The sequence below is a fragment of the Sarcophilus harrisii genome, chromosome 4 (assembly GCF_902635505.1).
Source record: "Sarcophilus harrisii chromosome 4, mSarHar1.11, whole genome shotgun sequence".
Lineage (NCBI taxonomy): Eukaryota > Metazoa > Chordata > Mammalia > Dasyuromorphia > Dasyuridae > Sarcophilus > Sarcophilus harrisii.
Window position 1 is genome coordinate 180,547,021 of NC_045429.1, and position 16,604 is coordinate 180,563,624.

Below are 16,604 nucleotides of genomic sequence, written 5' to 3' on the forward strand. Positions count from 1 at the left end.
AATATAAAGGAAATCAATTATCTTGAAGGACATATCAAAAAAAAAAAAACTTCAGAAATGATGGGGAAGGGGGGGAGGAGGAGAGGGAAATCACTAAAAGGTACCAAGTCTAAATAACTAAAATACTCAGGATAGTCCTAGAAAAATGATAAGAACACGCGAACTTCCCCCTCAAGACAGAGAGAGGTGAGTATCGACCCAAAATGTTTGCAAGGTCAGATGAGGTCACTATCACTGGTAAATGTTTTTCTTTGTTACAAGAGTGAGTTGTCCGGAGAGGGAAGAAAGGTGTTTCCAGAAATGACAAAAGACCTCAGTAAAAAGCTTTTTCGGTTCGGTTCGGTTCGGTTCGGTTCGGTTCGGGTTCTAAGAAGGAAAGGACCCGGGGACCAGACGGCGAGCCGAGCATCCCGGACAGGGAGCGGGGCGACTTCCTGGCGTGGAGCTGTCCGCGGTGCTAAATGCGAGGGTACCCCGCCTGGGGGGGCGGGGCGGGGAAGCGGGATTGGCAGGTGGTGGGATGCAGGGCTGGGCAGCGCCGCGCTGCTCCCGCCGGGCACAGAAGAAGAGGTGGGCGGGGCTGGGGTCGGGAAATGACGTCGCGGTTAACGCGTTCACAGCGCGGGGCGAGCGCCCTAGTAACGGCGACTCCCCGCGGCAGCGGCGGAGGCGATCACGACGCTTGCCTCTCGGGGTCCTCGCGTCCTCCGGCCTGCGTAGTCCATCGGTCCCTTCCCCTCCTCCGATGCGCCCGCCCTCCTCGCCGGCGGTGGGGGCCTCCAGCGTCCCTCCAAGTCCCTTGTGAGCCGCGGGGCCGAGCTTCCCCCGGGCCCCGGGCGCGGTGATCCTGACGGGATTTCGGCCCGGGCCGAGATCGGGGAGAAAGATTCAGCCTGCCGCGGAGGCCGTCAGTCCGTGCTGTCGGAGAGGTCCGGTCCGGTGCGGTCCGGTCCGGTCCGGTCCCTGCGGAGGGACGGAGCCGAGACTAAAGGGGCCGAAAAGGGCCGTACGTGGGGAAGCCTTCTCCTCGTGCCTTCAGCCTCCGTCCCGGCCTCACACCGCACCCCACGTTCCCGGGCGGGATGGAGGCGCGGGGACCCTGGTCCTAGACTGGGCCGGGGAGGAAGATGGCGACTCCAGGGATGAGTTGGCAACAACACTATTACTCGGCGGCCGCGGGGGCCACGAAATTCTCCTCCTCGGCCGGGACTCCGCAGTCGGCGTTCGGCATGGACTACAGCCAGGATCTCCATTTGAAGATGAGTAAGAAAATTGCCCAGCTCACCAAGGTAAGAGGCGCTCGTGGGGGGGCCCCCTCCGCCCCGAGCGAGCCGGCACCTTGGGAACGCGCGGAACATCAGCAAACACACCCCGGGACTTGGATCTGCTTGCATTACCCGGGCATTCGGTGTGGGGAGCCCGGGGTGGCGGCGCGGGTGGGAGGGAGAGGGGCGCGGCACGGAGGGTGGCCGTGGCGCTGAGGGTGGGCCGAGACGGTCGGATGCTGTCGGAGAGGAAAGCCTGTGGCTTACCTGGCACACGGAAGGGTTCAAAGCTTGGTGAAGCTCGGCAACTTTAAGTGCAACTTGGACAGTTAAACTGGACAGCGTTTCAGGGAATTATGTAGATGCGGTTTTTTGTTTGTTTTTAGTAAAACAACTGGTAGTAAAAAAAAAAAAAGAAAGAAAAAGTTGTAGGTATCTCTGAACAAGTTAGACTTTATCTCCGTTTTTTCGCAGTGATTTTTCAACCTAATCTTTAATTTTAGGTATCTAGGGTAACAAAAAGGCTCCCCAAATCAGGACACTATAGAGATTTTAGTTGATGTCGAGAAAGATGGGCTTTTTTGGCGTGGAATTCCCCTCTCCCAGTTAGCTTAACAAACCCACCTGCAGTTTAGGAATGTAGATGGAGACGGGACTTCTGAGGGCATCTGTTTCTGGACCTTTATTTTCCAGATGAGGATGCAGAGGCCCAAGGAGATTAAAGTAAGTTGATCAGGATCATACAACTCGTTTGCATCCTGAGCAAAACTTCTCTTTTTTTTTTTTTTTTTTTTTAGGTAACAGTTAAATTTATAAAAATAAGTCATTTCTCAGTTAGTAAATGTTCAAAAGATATGAATGAACATGCAGTCTTCAGAAGAAGAAATAGAAGGTAACTATAGTCATATGAAAAGTGGCATAAATCAGTATCGATCAGAAAGAATGCTAATTAAAAGATTCTGAGGTACCACCTCATACTTATGTGAAATGACAAATGCTGGAGAATATGAGGGAAACTAGGCACACTAATAAAACCCTTGTGCTGTGAACTGTTTCTTTTTTTTTTTTTAATTTAATAGCCTTTTATTTATAGGATATATACATGGGTAACTTTACAGCATTAACAATTGCCAAACCTCTTGTTCCAATTTTTTACCTCTTACCCCCCACCCCCTCCCCTAGATGGCAGGATGACCAGTAGATGTTAAATATATTAAAATATAAATTAGATACACAATAAGTATACATGACCAAAACGTTATTTTGCTGTACAAAAAGAATCAGACTCTGAAATATTGTACAATTAGCTTGTGAAGGAAATCAAAAATGCAGGTGGGCATAAATATAGGGATTGGGAATTCAATGTAATGGTTTTTAGTCATCCCCCAGAGTTCTTTTTCTGGGCATAGCTGGTTCAGTTCATTACTGCTCCATTGGAAATGATTTGGTTGATCTCGTCTGAGCAAAACTTCTCAACCTCTACTCCAAACTTTTCTGCTGCTTTTCTCTACGCTGCTTTTCGGTATGATATCCCAGCTTATTTAGGTAGGATTCACTGAATCAGTATCTTTTATTGGTTACTCATTTTTAAAAACAGAGTGTGGAGGCAATTTAAGAAGAAGCACTGGCTTTGCAATTAAAAGGGTATCCCTCTTCTGATGATCCCTACTTGTGGGATCTTGTTTCATGGGCCCTTCTTTGCCTTAATTTTCCCCATCTCTAAAATGAAGAGGGTTGGTCCTAGATTCCTTTTAACTCTAAAGCTGTTTGAGGGCCCAAAATACACTTCAAAAAATTTTTTTAAATAAAACAAGATTTTATTTCATAACACTGCCCAGAGAAAGCCTTATTTTGAATAAAAAGCTTTCTCTGGGCAGTATTATGAAACATCTTATTAGAATTAATCACATTGATCTAATAAGTATTTTATACTATCCTATCTGTACATTTTTTTTTTTTTAAGGATAACCCCAAATTTGGCCAAGCAAATGGTAAATCATGATTTTTTTTCCCCTGAGGCATTTGGGATTAAGTGACTTGCCCAGGTTCACACAGTAGAAGTCTTTAGTGTCAGAGACCAGATTTCAACTCAGGTCCTCCTGACTAAAGGGCTGGTGCTCTGTCCACTCTACTATCTAGCTGCCCCCAAGCAAATGGTAATTAAATGGAAGTATGCAATAAGTTTAGAATATGGAGAATTCAAAGGAAATGTTTGCCGAAAAGGAAATTTTGATGCCTTTGAATCAAGCTAGCCTTTAGTGGCCTGTGTTTATACTTGGTGATCAGTCTGTATTAAGTGGATAAGGGTTATTGGGTAGTTTCTAATAAACTATAATTCTTTGATGATTAGAATTTTTAAGTGGGAATAGGGAATCCAAAAGAACATGCAAAAAGAGGTGAGTGGGACAAGGAAAATGAATGAAAGTGTAATAACGGATAGAATTTGGCAAGTGAAAAGAGGAAATACTAAAGGAGGGAAAGGAAGGGACGCCAAACAAGTGGGTCAGAAGTTAAACAAAAACCTAGAATGGGACAAAGGAAGAAGTGAAGAATGAAGGAAAAACTGGAAGCCTCCATCACCAAAGTGGGTTTTAGAGTTCATGTTCTTTCTGGTTGTTTTAAAATATATTGAAGGTTGCCCTGATTGCTAGGTTGGTACTTGTTCAGTTTGTTTTATCCTCTTAAGAGTTAGTTACATTCTAACAGAACACTTCAATGTTTAGGTGACTGGAAGAGGAGTTTCTTAGAATAGTGTTTTGAATGAGTTAGTTGAGATTCTTGGAATGAGTTTTTCCTGATGACTTGACTATTTTAAACTTAAGAATTTTGATATAGATAGTGTTTCGGATGAGTTAGGTCATTTAAACTAAAGAATTTTGACATAAAATAGTGTTTTTCTTGAGTTAGATATTTTAAATTTAAGAACTTTGATCTAAAAATAAGCACATTGCATTTATAGAGTTTAAGGTTTGCAAAATATAAATAATATTATAAATTTTATAAATATAAATTAAAATATAAATAAATATAATATTTATATATTTATATTTTATATATATAAATATAAATTTATAAATATTTTCTCATTTTATCCTCACAGCAGCCTTTAAAGGTAGGTGCTTTTATCTTAATTTTAGAGATTAGGAAATTGAGGCAAGCAGAGATTAAGTGATTTGTCTAGGGTCATACAGTCAGTAAACATCTCAGATTTTCTTGCCTCCAGGGCCAATGCTAATGCTCTCTTCTACTGTGTAATTTAGCATCCTAGAATGAAGTACATGATTATTCATTCTGCTGGATGTTTAATTAATTCTTACTGTTCGTCCATTCATAATTTTGTTTTCTCTTTTGTTTCCAATTTCTTTCCTTCTCCTTTGTATTCTTCATAGCTCAAAATAACCTCAATGCAATTATATAATGTAGATGTAATTAAGGTCTAAAGAGTCACAGGCAAGCAATCATATTGGCTGTCTCTGGGGATTTTTTCCTCCTTATCTGCTTCAAAAACTAGACCCTATACCTTATTAAATGTCATTTCATCATCTTTGGCTTTATTACTGGAAAAAGAACAAAAATAGAAAGAAAATTGCAGTTTTCCCAGACTGTTAAATTACAGAGCAGGTCTTAATCTGTACAGATAAGAGTTTGCTGAAGAGTTTGTCCATAGTGTCAAAGTCAAATGAAAACAGATCCAGATAGGCACAGAATATATGCCCAGTAGAAGACTTGTCTCAAAACAATAATAGAATTAAGTTTTGAATCTTGAAAATCTTAGAGATTATGACATTTGTTGGTGGAGGGAAAACTTTCATTGAAGTATTTGTACATTTTTAATTTTTATATGTGTATGTATACATGCTCATGCAGTACACACACACATGCATCATTTGTGTGTACACATCCACAAGCTCCCCCCGACTGTCCCAAAAGTCTTAGTGCCATTTTAACTTTAAAAGGCACTGTGACTTTTGGGATGCCTTATAATTATATATTACTCCTATTCTATTCTCCATTAGGATGTAAGCTTCTTGACAGCAGGTATAATTTTTCAGTTTGTCTTTGTTTCTCCAATTTTGGCATAGTGTCTAGGATTTATATTTTGCCACTGGACCCCAATGGCTCCAGATGGAGTGGGGCTAGTGGCTTTGCACAGCCCTCCTGTCTCTAATTCACTTGTAAGTCAGGACATCTTCTTGATTCATGGTCCTCTTCCAGAATGAAGGACAAATAACAACAACAACAGGCTGGATTGTATAAACAAGATTATACAAATGGATGGGCATACATATTCACACACAAGATATGTGATTTCATGAGAGCAAATAATCTCTGCACTGATTCAGATTATAATCCTGCCAAGTTTTAGTAAACAATTATATTATAGCCAGAAAAATTGATAGCCAAATCCTTCTCTCATTGAGATTCTGCTAAAACCAGTTAGGCTGCTCTTAGGAAGAGCCATACCTACTGAATCTGTACTTTTAGCCTGGCCATTCTAGCTTGTATTTATTGTTAGAGGTTATTGCCTGCTTTTAAAACCCAAGATTATTTCCTCACCAAGATAAGGCATCAGAATAGGAGTAGAGTCTCCTTCTCAGTTGTCAACACAACATTTCAAAAAAGATTTCAAATGTTATTAAAATACATTAATTAACATAAAAGAATTCAAATAAGGTCATGATGAATTCTGTTCCAGACATCTTCAGTATACTCTTGGTTTAAAAAAAAAAAAAAAAAAAAAAAAAAAGACGCAAATTTCTAAAGCTGTTTAATCTAGAGGATACCTCATTGGAATAGTATTTGTTATAGCTATTCAAGCAAAAGTGTTGTTTGGATGGATAGTGCTGGAACATAGAAATATAGAACTGGATATCATTAGGTTATTAAAAAAAAGATTCTATCTAAATCATCTTTTTTGAAGAATAAAATATGAGTAAGTCTTTAGTTTATATAGAGTGTTTGTTATCATTTTTGTTTGGTTTTCTTTTTGAGACTAGATCTCACCTAGACTGGAAGTATAGGGGCTCCTTCTAGTTCAATCTCACTTTGATGTAGTCCTTTTCTAAATTTGGTAGATTTGTCTCTCCTTAGTCACCTAGCCAGTTAAATACTGGGTGAATTGTGGATGATATGTTGGAGCCCAAGAGCTTCACAAATAGCAGGGTTTAGGAATGTGCATCATCAGTGTGTTCATAAAAAACAATCAGAGCCATTATGCCACCAGATATTAAATATTACTAAATATAAAATCACAGGAAGGCAAATGAATGAAGATTCTTGAAATAGAGGGATGTGCTTTTTTGCGGGTGTAAGAGAGCACTTTGCCTCCATTTCTTTAGTTTTCCTTGTCAGTGACTTTTCTATTGGCAGTTCTCTTGTTTGTTACTTCCTGCTAATTCCAAACTTGAAAAATTTTAAGTGTTCCAAATATACTTAGAACAACAGGAAAAAAATTCCTTTTATTTAGGTGAAATGTGCCACTCTTATCTCAAATCCCATAATTTAAAAGTTACAGTAAATTTGAATGAAGGCAAGCTTGACTTATTCCAAATGAATTTTTTTTTTTAAATAATCAAGGCCTACAGTTCAGCCTATTTGTGATGAGTGAGTTTCTGGTACTAGCATTGGATTTTGTGTTCTATAGATAACTGTGTGTGAATCATTGCTATTTGAGGTAATTGGTAATATTCTTTTCCCAAAAGTCGTTTTTCCCCCCTTTCCTTCCCTTTTCTCTTTCTCTTTTGTATCCCCAGCTCTTAGCACAGTACATTTCATAGGCACTTAATAAATGGTAGTTATTTAAGTGATCATTTTACAAATTGTTTCACATTAGTAATATCCTTTTAAAAAACACTATACCACATTTAATAGCATTATATACTTGGTACTGTATTCTCTTGTAAGCATTTCTTAAAGAATCTTTCAGTGTTTGTATATATGGTACATTTAACATAGGACTTCTTAGAACTGTTACATATGTTATAGCTAGTATGTTAAGGTTGCTATTAGGAACAGTTAAGACATAAAATACACACTTCTTTGTTCCTTTTTATATAGTAGATTGTGTAAGTAATGGTTGACATTTATCTAGTACTTGAAAGTTTACAAGACACTTTCATTAGTATTATAGCTTCTCTGTTGGAACATTACAAATTCCTGTCTTCCAGACAGAAAGGAGTAAGTAAAATTCTAATAGCCATATCCAGAAGTTTACTAATTATTATTATTAATTTATGAGCTCATAAATTTTAAAAATTTCTACAGTGTCTAGCCTTTTCTGTGACACTGATTAGTGCCCATGAACAAGAACAGCTGGTTACTATGAAACTTTGCACTTCTTAGATGAACAGTATATTTTGTCAATTAAAAGGAGTCTAAAAACATTTAGCAATGAGTATTTTGATAATTAGAGAATTTTTTAAGCTACCAGGACAGCAGCCTATTCATTTAAAGGATTAGGAAGTCTATACTGTCAGTTCAACAGCCTTTTCAGAGGCACTGTTAATTCTGATCATTTATATACATGAGTGTTTTTGGACCATCAGATGCCATACTTATACATGAGTGTTTTTGGACCATCAGATGCCATACTTTTGATAGGGCAGCCTGACTGAATTTAAAAAAAAATTTTAGATATAAAAATTTTATTTTTTCTTATTTTTAAAAATTTCAATATTTTATTTTTACAGTTACATGTAAATATATCCCTCAACATTCATCTTTGTAAGACTTTGAGTTTCAAATTTTTTCTCTCTCTCTTTCGCCTTTATTTTCCCTCTCCCCAAGAAAGCAAGCACGGATTTTTAAAAATTAAAGTATGGCCATGTCTAAGTCTTCTTCTGAATTCTAAAGAGGGCTGAGCAAAGGTATAACATCAGAATTCGAGGAAACCTTGGAAACTTATCTATTAGAATCCTAAAATGGAACACTTTAATTATCAACTAGTGAGCAACATTCTCACAATAGTTTAATATTTTATTTTAAATATTGCTTTGGGCAGGATACTAATAGGGAATTACTGAGGTGCTCTTCTGTTTTAGCATTCTATATGGTTCTTAAGGCTATTTTTGTTAGATGTGTGCTCCTCTTGGTAATCTTTCCACCTTCTAGTGAATGTTGTTGGTTTCCGCTTCCATTACCTTTTGCTTCTGTTGTCTCTGCTGTCTGGTAAAGTCCTTCAACTTTTCTGAAATTCTTTGCTTCACCCAGTATTTCATCGTCATAAGACTTTCTTGTTACTCTGCATAGTATCCTGTCTTTCATGTTACTCCACTTGTATCTCCCTTCAGCTCCCAGAAGTAAATAGGATCTACCATTCTCTTTCACAAGGGACTAGCTCTCTATTTTACAGGACCATAGAGTTTATTTTGTTAAGTCATTTCAATCATGTCTAATTCTTTGTGACCCCATTTGGGGTTTTCTTGGCAGAGAGACTGGAGTGGTTTGCCATTTCCTTCTCCAGCTCATTTTACAGATGAGAAAACTGAAGCAAACAAAATTAAGTGACTTGCCCAGGTTCACACAGCTAGTACATGTCTGAGGCTGGAATTGAACTTAGGAAGATGAGTCTTAATCAAGATGTCTAACTCAAGGCCTAGCATACTGTCTGTCTACTACATAACCTAGCTGCCCTGTACCATAAGGTAATATTCTCTAAAGTGGGATTCATGGCCTAATTACAAAATGTGTGTAATCATCCAATCAGTGGTGGTACCCATGATTGCCAATTCTGGGTCTTTTCTCCAACACAATGGCACATCTTAAGATTCCCATATTCTTTCTCCTTTCTTTGTTATGAAATCTCCCAACCTCAAGACAGTGGTAATCTGACCCTACCTCAGATATCATTATAAAAGCTGTACTGGTACCCTTCCCCCCAGATGAGTCTGTGACTGGAGTAGTCAGCACCTGCATTTTAGAGCACTGACAAGTAGCTAAAAGCCCTGCTGTGTCCCTTTTCATTTTGGATGTGTTAAAGTAAGTTTCACAGGATAAATAGACATGGTTGGGTTGTGATATATTTGTAATTTGTGATTTCTGCAACAATGATGATGGTGGTGGTGGTGGTGGGTGGTGGTGGTGATGATAATGATGATGCTACTGCTTGTGATATACCAAATTACCTTGATACTAAAATTACCAGATAGCAGAAAAGTAAGAGAAGATATCATCTACTTATATTGCACATTTACAAATTGTTTGATAATACTTAAAGATTTCTGCATGATATCTTGGCCATCAACTTGCTGTTTCAAGTTAGTTTTCTATATAATAATCCACTTACTTATCTTTTTTGTAAAATAGGTGTTATATTAATCTGATTCAAGTTGGGAAATTTTTTAGGAGTATTCATAAATGCTAAAAGTTAAAATTGCTTTAGTAGACAAACTTGTCCCATAAAAGAACCAGAGAAATAAGGGGAAATAAGTTTCACAATCCATTGTTAGAAAATAACAATTAGTAAACTTTTTAAAATAGCTTTTTCTTTTTCCAAATACATGTAAACATAGTTTTCAACATTCACCTCTGCCAAACATTGTGTTCTAAATTTTTCTCTCTCTCCTTACCCTCTCCCATAGACAGCAAGCAATCTAAGTTTAAACATGTGCACATATGCAATTCTCTTAAACATATTTTCATATTTGTCATGCTGCACAAGAAAAATCAGATCAAAAGATGAAAAACCCCAAGCAAATAAAGAACAACAATAACAAAAGTGAAAATTCTTGAGCTTTGATCCACATTCAGTTTCCATAGTTCTCTCTGGATGCAGATGGCTCTCTCCATCACAAGTCTTTTGGAATTGCCAAATATCGCCACATTGTTAAAAAGAGCCAAGTCCATCACAGTTGATCTTGTTGTTGTGTACAGTGTTCTCTTGGTTCTGCTCATTTCATTTAGCATCAGTTTAGGCAAGTCTTTCCAGAATTTCCTGAAATCAACTGCTCATCATTTCTTTATAGCTTTTTTATTTTTCAAGATATATGCAAAGATAGTTTTCAACATTCACCCCTGCAAAACCTTGCGTTTCAGATATTTATCTCTCCCTTCTCCCTCCCCTGGAGAAGAAGCTAAATATGTGCAAGTCATTATATATAATCACTGGGTTTGTCTTGGCAGATAGATTCGCAAGTATTTTATATTGTTTGTGTTATTTTTAATGGAATTTCTCTTTTTATCTCTTGCTGCCAGGTTTTGTTGATAAAATATGGAAATACTGATGATTTATATGGGATTATTTTATATCCTCCATGAACACTAAGCTGAGGGCTTTCTCTGCTTTGTCATTTTGGCTCCATTTCCCTCCCTATAAGACTTTTCAAAATCAAAAAATATTCATAGTCTTTGACCATTTATTTGGCACTTGAGTTTATATTTGTGTCAGTTAACCTATAAGTTTTGAATATAATACTTCTGTTAGTGATGTTTGATGCAATTATTTTTCCATTCTATTTCCTTTTTTAGCTGTCTGCATTTTACCTATATAGTTTAATTTTTTATGTAGTCAGAATTGCATTTACCTTTGTTTTACTTTTAAGAATCTCTTCTATCCTTTATTTACTTTTTCTTCTCCTTGTGGTAACTATGAAATCTTTTTCTCTTCTGATTTTTTAAAAATTCAAGTCTCATATCTGTTTTTAAACTTATTGTGGTATATAATGTAACATGTTAGTACAAAAGTAATTTTTGCCAAACTTCTTTCTAGGAGTTGTTGTCAAAAAGGTAGCTCTTCCGCTAGTAATTTATGGTTTCGGTGTTGAGATATGCTAATTTATTGTTTTCTATCACTTGTTTCTTACCTTTTTAGTCTGTCTGCTGTTTTATTCTTCTGTTTTTCTCACCAGCACTGAATGTTTTTGAGGACAATACATTTTGAAGTCTGGTAAAGAATTTTTTCTCATTCTTTCCCTTGGAGTTCTTGACCTTTTGTTTTTCCAAATGAAATTTGTTATTATCTTTTCTAGTTCTAAAATTTATTTCCTCAGTAATGGAATTGCTATTAGCACTAAAATCTATATATTTTTTTTTTTGCTAAGGTAATTGAGATTAAGTGACTTGCCCAGGGCCACACAGCTAGAAAGTGTTAAGTGTCTGAGACCAGATTTGAACCTGAGGTCCTCCTGACTTCAGGGCTGGTACTCTAGCCACTGTGCCACCTAGCTGCCTAGCTACTAAATCTTTAGATAAACTTAGGTCATATTAGAACAATCGCATCATGAATTAATTTCTTTCCATTTATTTATTTCCCTTTATTTATCTGAAGACTTTTATAATTGCATTTACATAAATTTTAACTGTCATGGTAGGTTAACTTCCAGATATTTTATACATTTTATAATCAACTACATTTTATTGCCAAACTCAGAATACCTAAAGAAAAAATAACCTAAAGAGCAGTCTTCTGATAGAAATACAGAGATTTGTTTATTGACCCTGACCTTAATTGCCATACTTTTTGGTTTGGGTTTAAAGTCTTGTTTAAAGAATGTTTTAAGACTACTCTGGGATTGCTTTTGATGTTGATGTTGGCTTTTTGCCGTTGGACTCTGGTTGGCCCTTTGGCTCATCAATCTCAAATTAATTAGCCAATGACTTCATAAATATAAAATTTCATATATTTTGGTACAAAAAAATTAAATATCTTCATGATATTATGGTAGGCATGATAGAAGTGAGATCTCTCCTCATGCAGTTCAGACTCATTTTTCTTTCAAAAGGTATTGCCATTCCTCCAAAATGGGTTGCTCAGGGAATTAAGAACTTCAGTTAAAAAAAAAATCTTCACATAATTTATAATCATACAAGGAGATAAACCACATATTTGTGATAGAATAAAGTTATATAATAAGGTAATATTTTATCAAAAGGCAAATATACAGTCCAGACAAAAATGTACATCAGTGACCCATACATTTGAACCATCACAGATTTGAGTGTACATGATGATTGGAGCCAGGGAAGTTGAACTGTAATTAAGTACAAATGGTTCCAATAATGGTTTTTCTATTGTACTAGTACTGAATTTATTTGAATTACAAGTCTTGTTTTTTTATTTTATTTCATTTTTTGAGATTTTTTCCCACTTATGTAATATTTTATTTTTCCTAATTACATAAAACAATTTTTAATATGTTTTTAAAATTTTGAGTTCCAGATTCTCTTTCTCCCTTCCCACCTGAATCTTCCATTGAGAATACACATGTGAAATTATGCAAAATATTTGCTTAAAAGTCATGTTGCGAAAGAAAACAGATTTCCACTCCTCCCCAAAAAAAACCCCAAGAAAAATAAAGGAAACTGAGGCGTGCAACAGTTAAAAAATTACTTATCCAAGGTCACATAACATACTGTTGAGTAACTAAAGAGTCTCATTTTGATCCCCTATTGTAACCTAAACTTCCAGGGGACTGGCCTAAGTCAGACCCAACCCAGAAAAGTAGGGGATGCACAGGACTCTACAGTTATAGAATCCAATTTAGTCTTAGTACCAGGAAGAAGAATATACTAACAAGTAGGTATCTCCAGAAGTGGAATATACTGCCTAAGGAATTCATGAATTTTCCTTCCTTGAGGGTCATTAAGCAGAGGCTTTATGATTATTTGTTGGATATATTGTAATTGAGGGTTCCTTCCATATGTGTGTTAGTTAGTCTGAAATTCTGTGTTTTTGGATTGTCTTCTGTGGATTTTATCAACTGAAATGGCTTTCTCTTATGTAATAATCAATTTCTAAATACAGTCAGCTACCTTTCTATTCAAATCACACATACAGTTCATAATTACATCTTTAAAAAAAACTTTCAATGCTTTTTAGGATATTACACAAGATCTCTGTGTATAGTTTTCTTTAACTATAAAGCTTTGGCAATATTTGGATTAGAAATAAAAATTAGGTTATTCAGACTAGTATATATGTCTGCTAATATTTATTGAGTGAATACCAGCATTTACATGGTCTTCCATATGTCTTGTTATTGCCATTTGGGAATATTGTATAGGCAAACTACTGTCTCTTCAAAATATATTTTATTTTAGCAACAAACATTTGTGAACCATTTAATTTACTGATAAATTTTGTCTTACCTTTCATAAAACTTTGTAAGCAAAAACAAAATCCAGGAAAAAACCCAAACTATGAATAGCTACCCAAAACAGGTAAAAAACAATTTAAAAAATTTAAAATTATTATACAATTTATTATTTGGTGGTTCTTAAAAGACACAAAAGTTTGTATGTATTAATAAGACATACTTTTAAACCTGTTTAATGTATTTGACAAAGGCTTTGTGCTATTTAATGTTCTTTACTTATATAATTATACTCTATATCTTTATTAGAATTTTTGATTCTGTCTTTTCACAAAAAAGCCTCATTTCAATTATTTCTTTAGATGGAAATTTTATTCCTTATAGCACAACATTCCATTATATCTGCATGCCAAATTTTATGCATTCTCTGATCTAATGATAAATTATTTGTGTATACACACACACACACACATATATATATACAAATATGTATGTGCAACATATGTACACATACATGTGTATAGTAGATTTAATGAACAAAGGGTATTAATATTAAATTCTTACTACAAATTTTTATTATTTATTAAAAAATAAACCAGTTCTTAGCTTTATCATCTCCATATGAGTATGCTAGTTTTTTCATATCAATATTGAATATCATGCCCTTTTATCACTTTGGCCAATTTGATTAATATAAGGTAATAATTCGGTTATTATTTAATAAGTTTTTAATAGCTTTTGTATTCTTCATTACTATAATCTCCCACAGTATTCTTTCCCTCTCAGAAAGCTATCCCATGTAATGTCTTTTTAAAAGACAAAGAAGATAAAAAAATCAATATAATTGATCAATTGTTTGAAAATATATACATTGTACAACATTTGTGGACCTTCCATTTCAGCAAAGATGTGAATGGGGTGAAGGAATATATCTTTTTTAAGTCATATATCCTTTGAGTTCATGCTTGTTCTTCATAATTTGGCAACATTCATGTTTGATTTATGTGGGTTCTGTTTATGTTGTTGTCCTTGTGTATATTAATTTTTAACTTTGCTTTATTTCATTCTACTTCAGTTAATGGAGATCTTTTCATGTTTCTCTATATTCATCACATTTTTCATTTCTTACAGTACAACAAATAATATTCTATTACATTAAATATTCCATGGTTTGCTTAGCTGTTCACAAATCAGTGGGCATCCTTTTCTTAGTGGCTAGAAACTGGAAATTGAATGGATGCCCATCAATTGGAGAATGGCTGGGTAAATTGTGGTATGTGAATGTTATGGAATATTATTGTTGTCTAAGAAATGACCAGCAGGATGAATACAGAGAGGCTTGGAGAAACTTACATGAAGTGATGCTAAGTGAAATGAGCAGAACCAGGAGATCATCATACACTTCAATAACAATACTATATGAGGATCAATTCTGATGGAAGTGGATATCTTTGGCAATGAGAAGATCCAATTCAGTTCCAATTGATCAGTGATAAACAGAACCAACTATACCCAGAGAAAGAACACTGGGAAATGAATGTGGACTGCTTGCATTTTTGTTTTCTAAATTTGATTTTTATTATGTAACAAGAGAACTATACAGATCTGTACACTTATATTGTATTTAAGATATACTTTATCATGTTTAACATGTATGAGACTGGCTGCCATGTAGGGAAGGGGGTGGAAGGAAGAAAGGGAAAAGTTGGAACAGAAGTGATTGCAAGGGACAATGTTGAAAAATTACCCATAAATATGTTCTGTCAATAAAAAGCTATGATTAAAAAAAAAAATCAGTGGCCATCTATTTTGCATCCAATTCTTTACTATCACAAAAAGTGCTGCCCTACGGGCTGATTTCAGAAAAATCTGGAAAAACTTACATGAACTGAACCTGAACCAGGAGAACATTGTGCACAGTAACAGCAAGATTATGTGATGATCAAATGGAACAGACTTAGCTCTTCTCTGCAGTACATTGATTTAAGACAGTCCCAATAGACTTAGGATGGAAAATGCCATCTCCATCCAGAGAGAGAGGATATTGGAGACTCAATGTGGATCAAAGCATACTCTTTTCACCTTTTTTTTTAATTGTTTGCTTTTTCTCTGTGATTTTTCCCTTTTCTGATTTTTCTTTCACAAAATGATGAATATGAAAATATGTTTAAAATGATTGGACATATATAATATATATCAGATTGTTTGCTGTCTTGGGGAGGGCAGAAGGAAGGAGAAAAAATTTGGAAGTCAAAATCTTACAAAAATGAATATTTAAATACTATTAAATAATTTTTTTTAAGTGCTGCTCTAACTTTAGAATATGCTCAAAAAGTTATCAAACTGTGCATATCCTTTGATCCAGCAGTCTTTCTATTGGGCTTATATCCCAAAGACATCTTAAAGGAGGAAAAGGGACCCACATATGCAAGAATGTTTGTGGCAGCCCTCTTTGTAGTGCTAGAAACTGGAAACTGAGGGGATGCCCATCAATTGGAGAATGGCTGAATAAATTATGGTATATGGATGCTATGGAATACTATTGCTCTGTAAGAAATGACCAGCAGGATGACTTCAGAGAGGCCTGGAGACTTACATGAACTGATGCTAAGTGAAGTGAGCAAACCAAGAGATCATTACACACAGCAAGAACAAGACTATACGATGATCAATCCTCATGGACGCGGCTCTCTTCAACAATGAGTTGATTGAAAGCAGTTGAGGAAGAGAGCCATCTACACCCAGAGAGAGAATCATGGGAACAGAGTGTGGAACACAACATAGCATTCTCACTTTCTCTGTTGTTATTTGCTTGCATTTTGGGTTTTTCTTTTTGTTTTTGTTTTTCCTCCTTCTTGATCTGATTTTTCTTGCACAATAAGATAACTACATAAATTTGTATACACGTTGGATCTAACATGTATTTCAACATTAAAAAAAAAGTACTCTTCTAGATACTTTTGACATTTTCTCATGTCTAACTTCCTTGAGGTATAAACCTAGAAAAAGAATTCTGGTTGAAAGGGTATGGACATTTTAGGCCCTTTATTCTCAGAATTACCCATTGCTTTTCAAAAAATTAGTACGGATTCACAACTTCACTAATAATGTAGCAGTGTGTCTGTCTTCCCACCAGCCCTCTAACATTGACTCTTCCTGTTATTTGTCATTTTTACCAATTTGTAGGGTGTGAAGTGAAATTTTAATAGTTGGAATTTATACTTCTTATTTTTAGTGATTTGGAACATTCTTTTATGTGGTGGTTCTATCATCGACCTGCTTATTATTTTTTAATCTTTCTTCTTTTTGA

The 16,604-nt window shown here is 35.8% G+C and overlaps 1 protein-coding gene across 10 annotated transcripts in view; it reads left to right on the forward strand.

The window, feature by feature from the left end:
* Nucleotides 1-649: 649 nt before the first annotated feature.
* The window catches only part of FAM184A (family with sequence similarity 184 member A), a 96,188-nt gene continuing 80,233 nt past the window's right edge, over nt 650-16,604 (forward strand). For 5 of the 10 annotated variants that reach the window (XR_004233627.1, XM_031964354.1, XM_031964351.1 and 2 more), the window contains exon 1: nt 650-1,289. Coding sequence is in view for 8 of the 10 variants with exons in the window: in XM_031964354.1 (XP_031820214.1) it covers nt 1,128-1,289 (162 nt within the window). In the remaining 2 variants the exon portion in view is untranslated. The remainder of the gene's footprint in view (nt 1,290-16,604) is intronic. The other 5 variants (XM_031964349.1, XM_031964353.1, XM_031964355.1 and 2 more) reach the window with 3 other exon arrangements.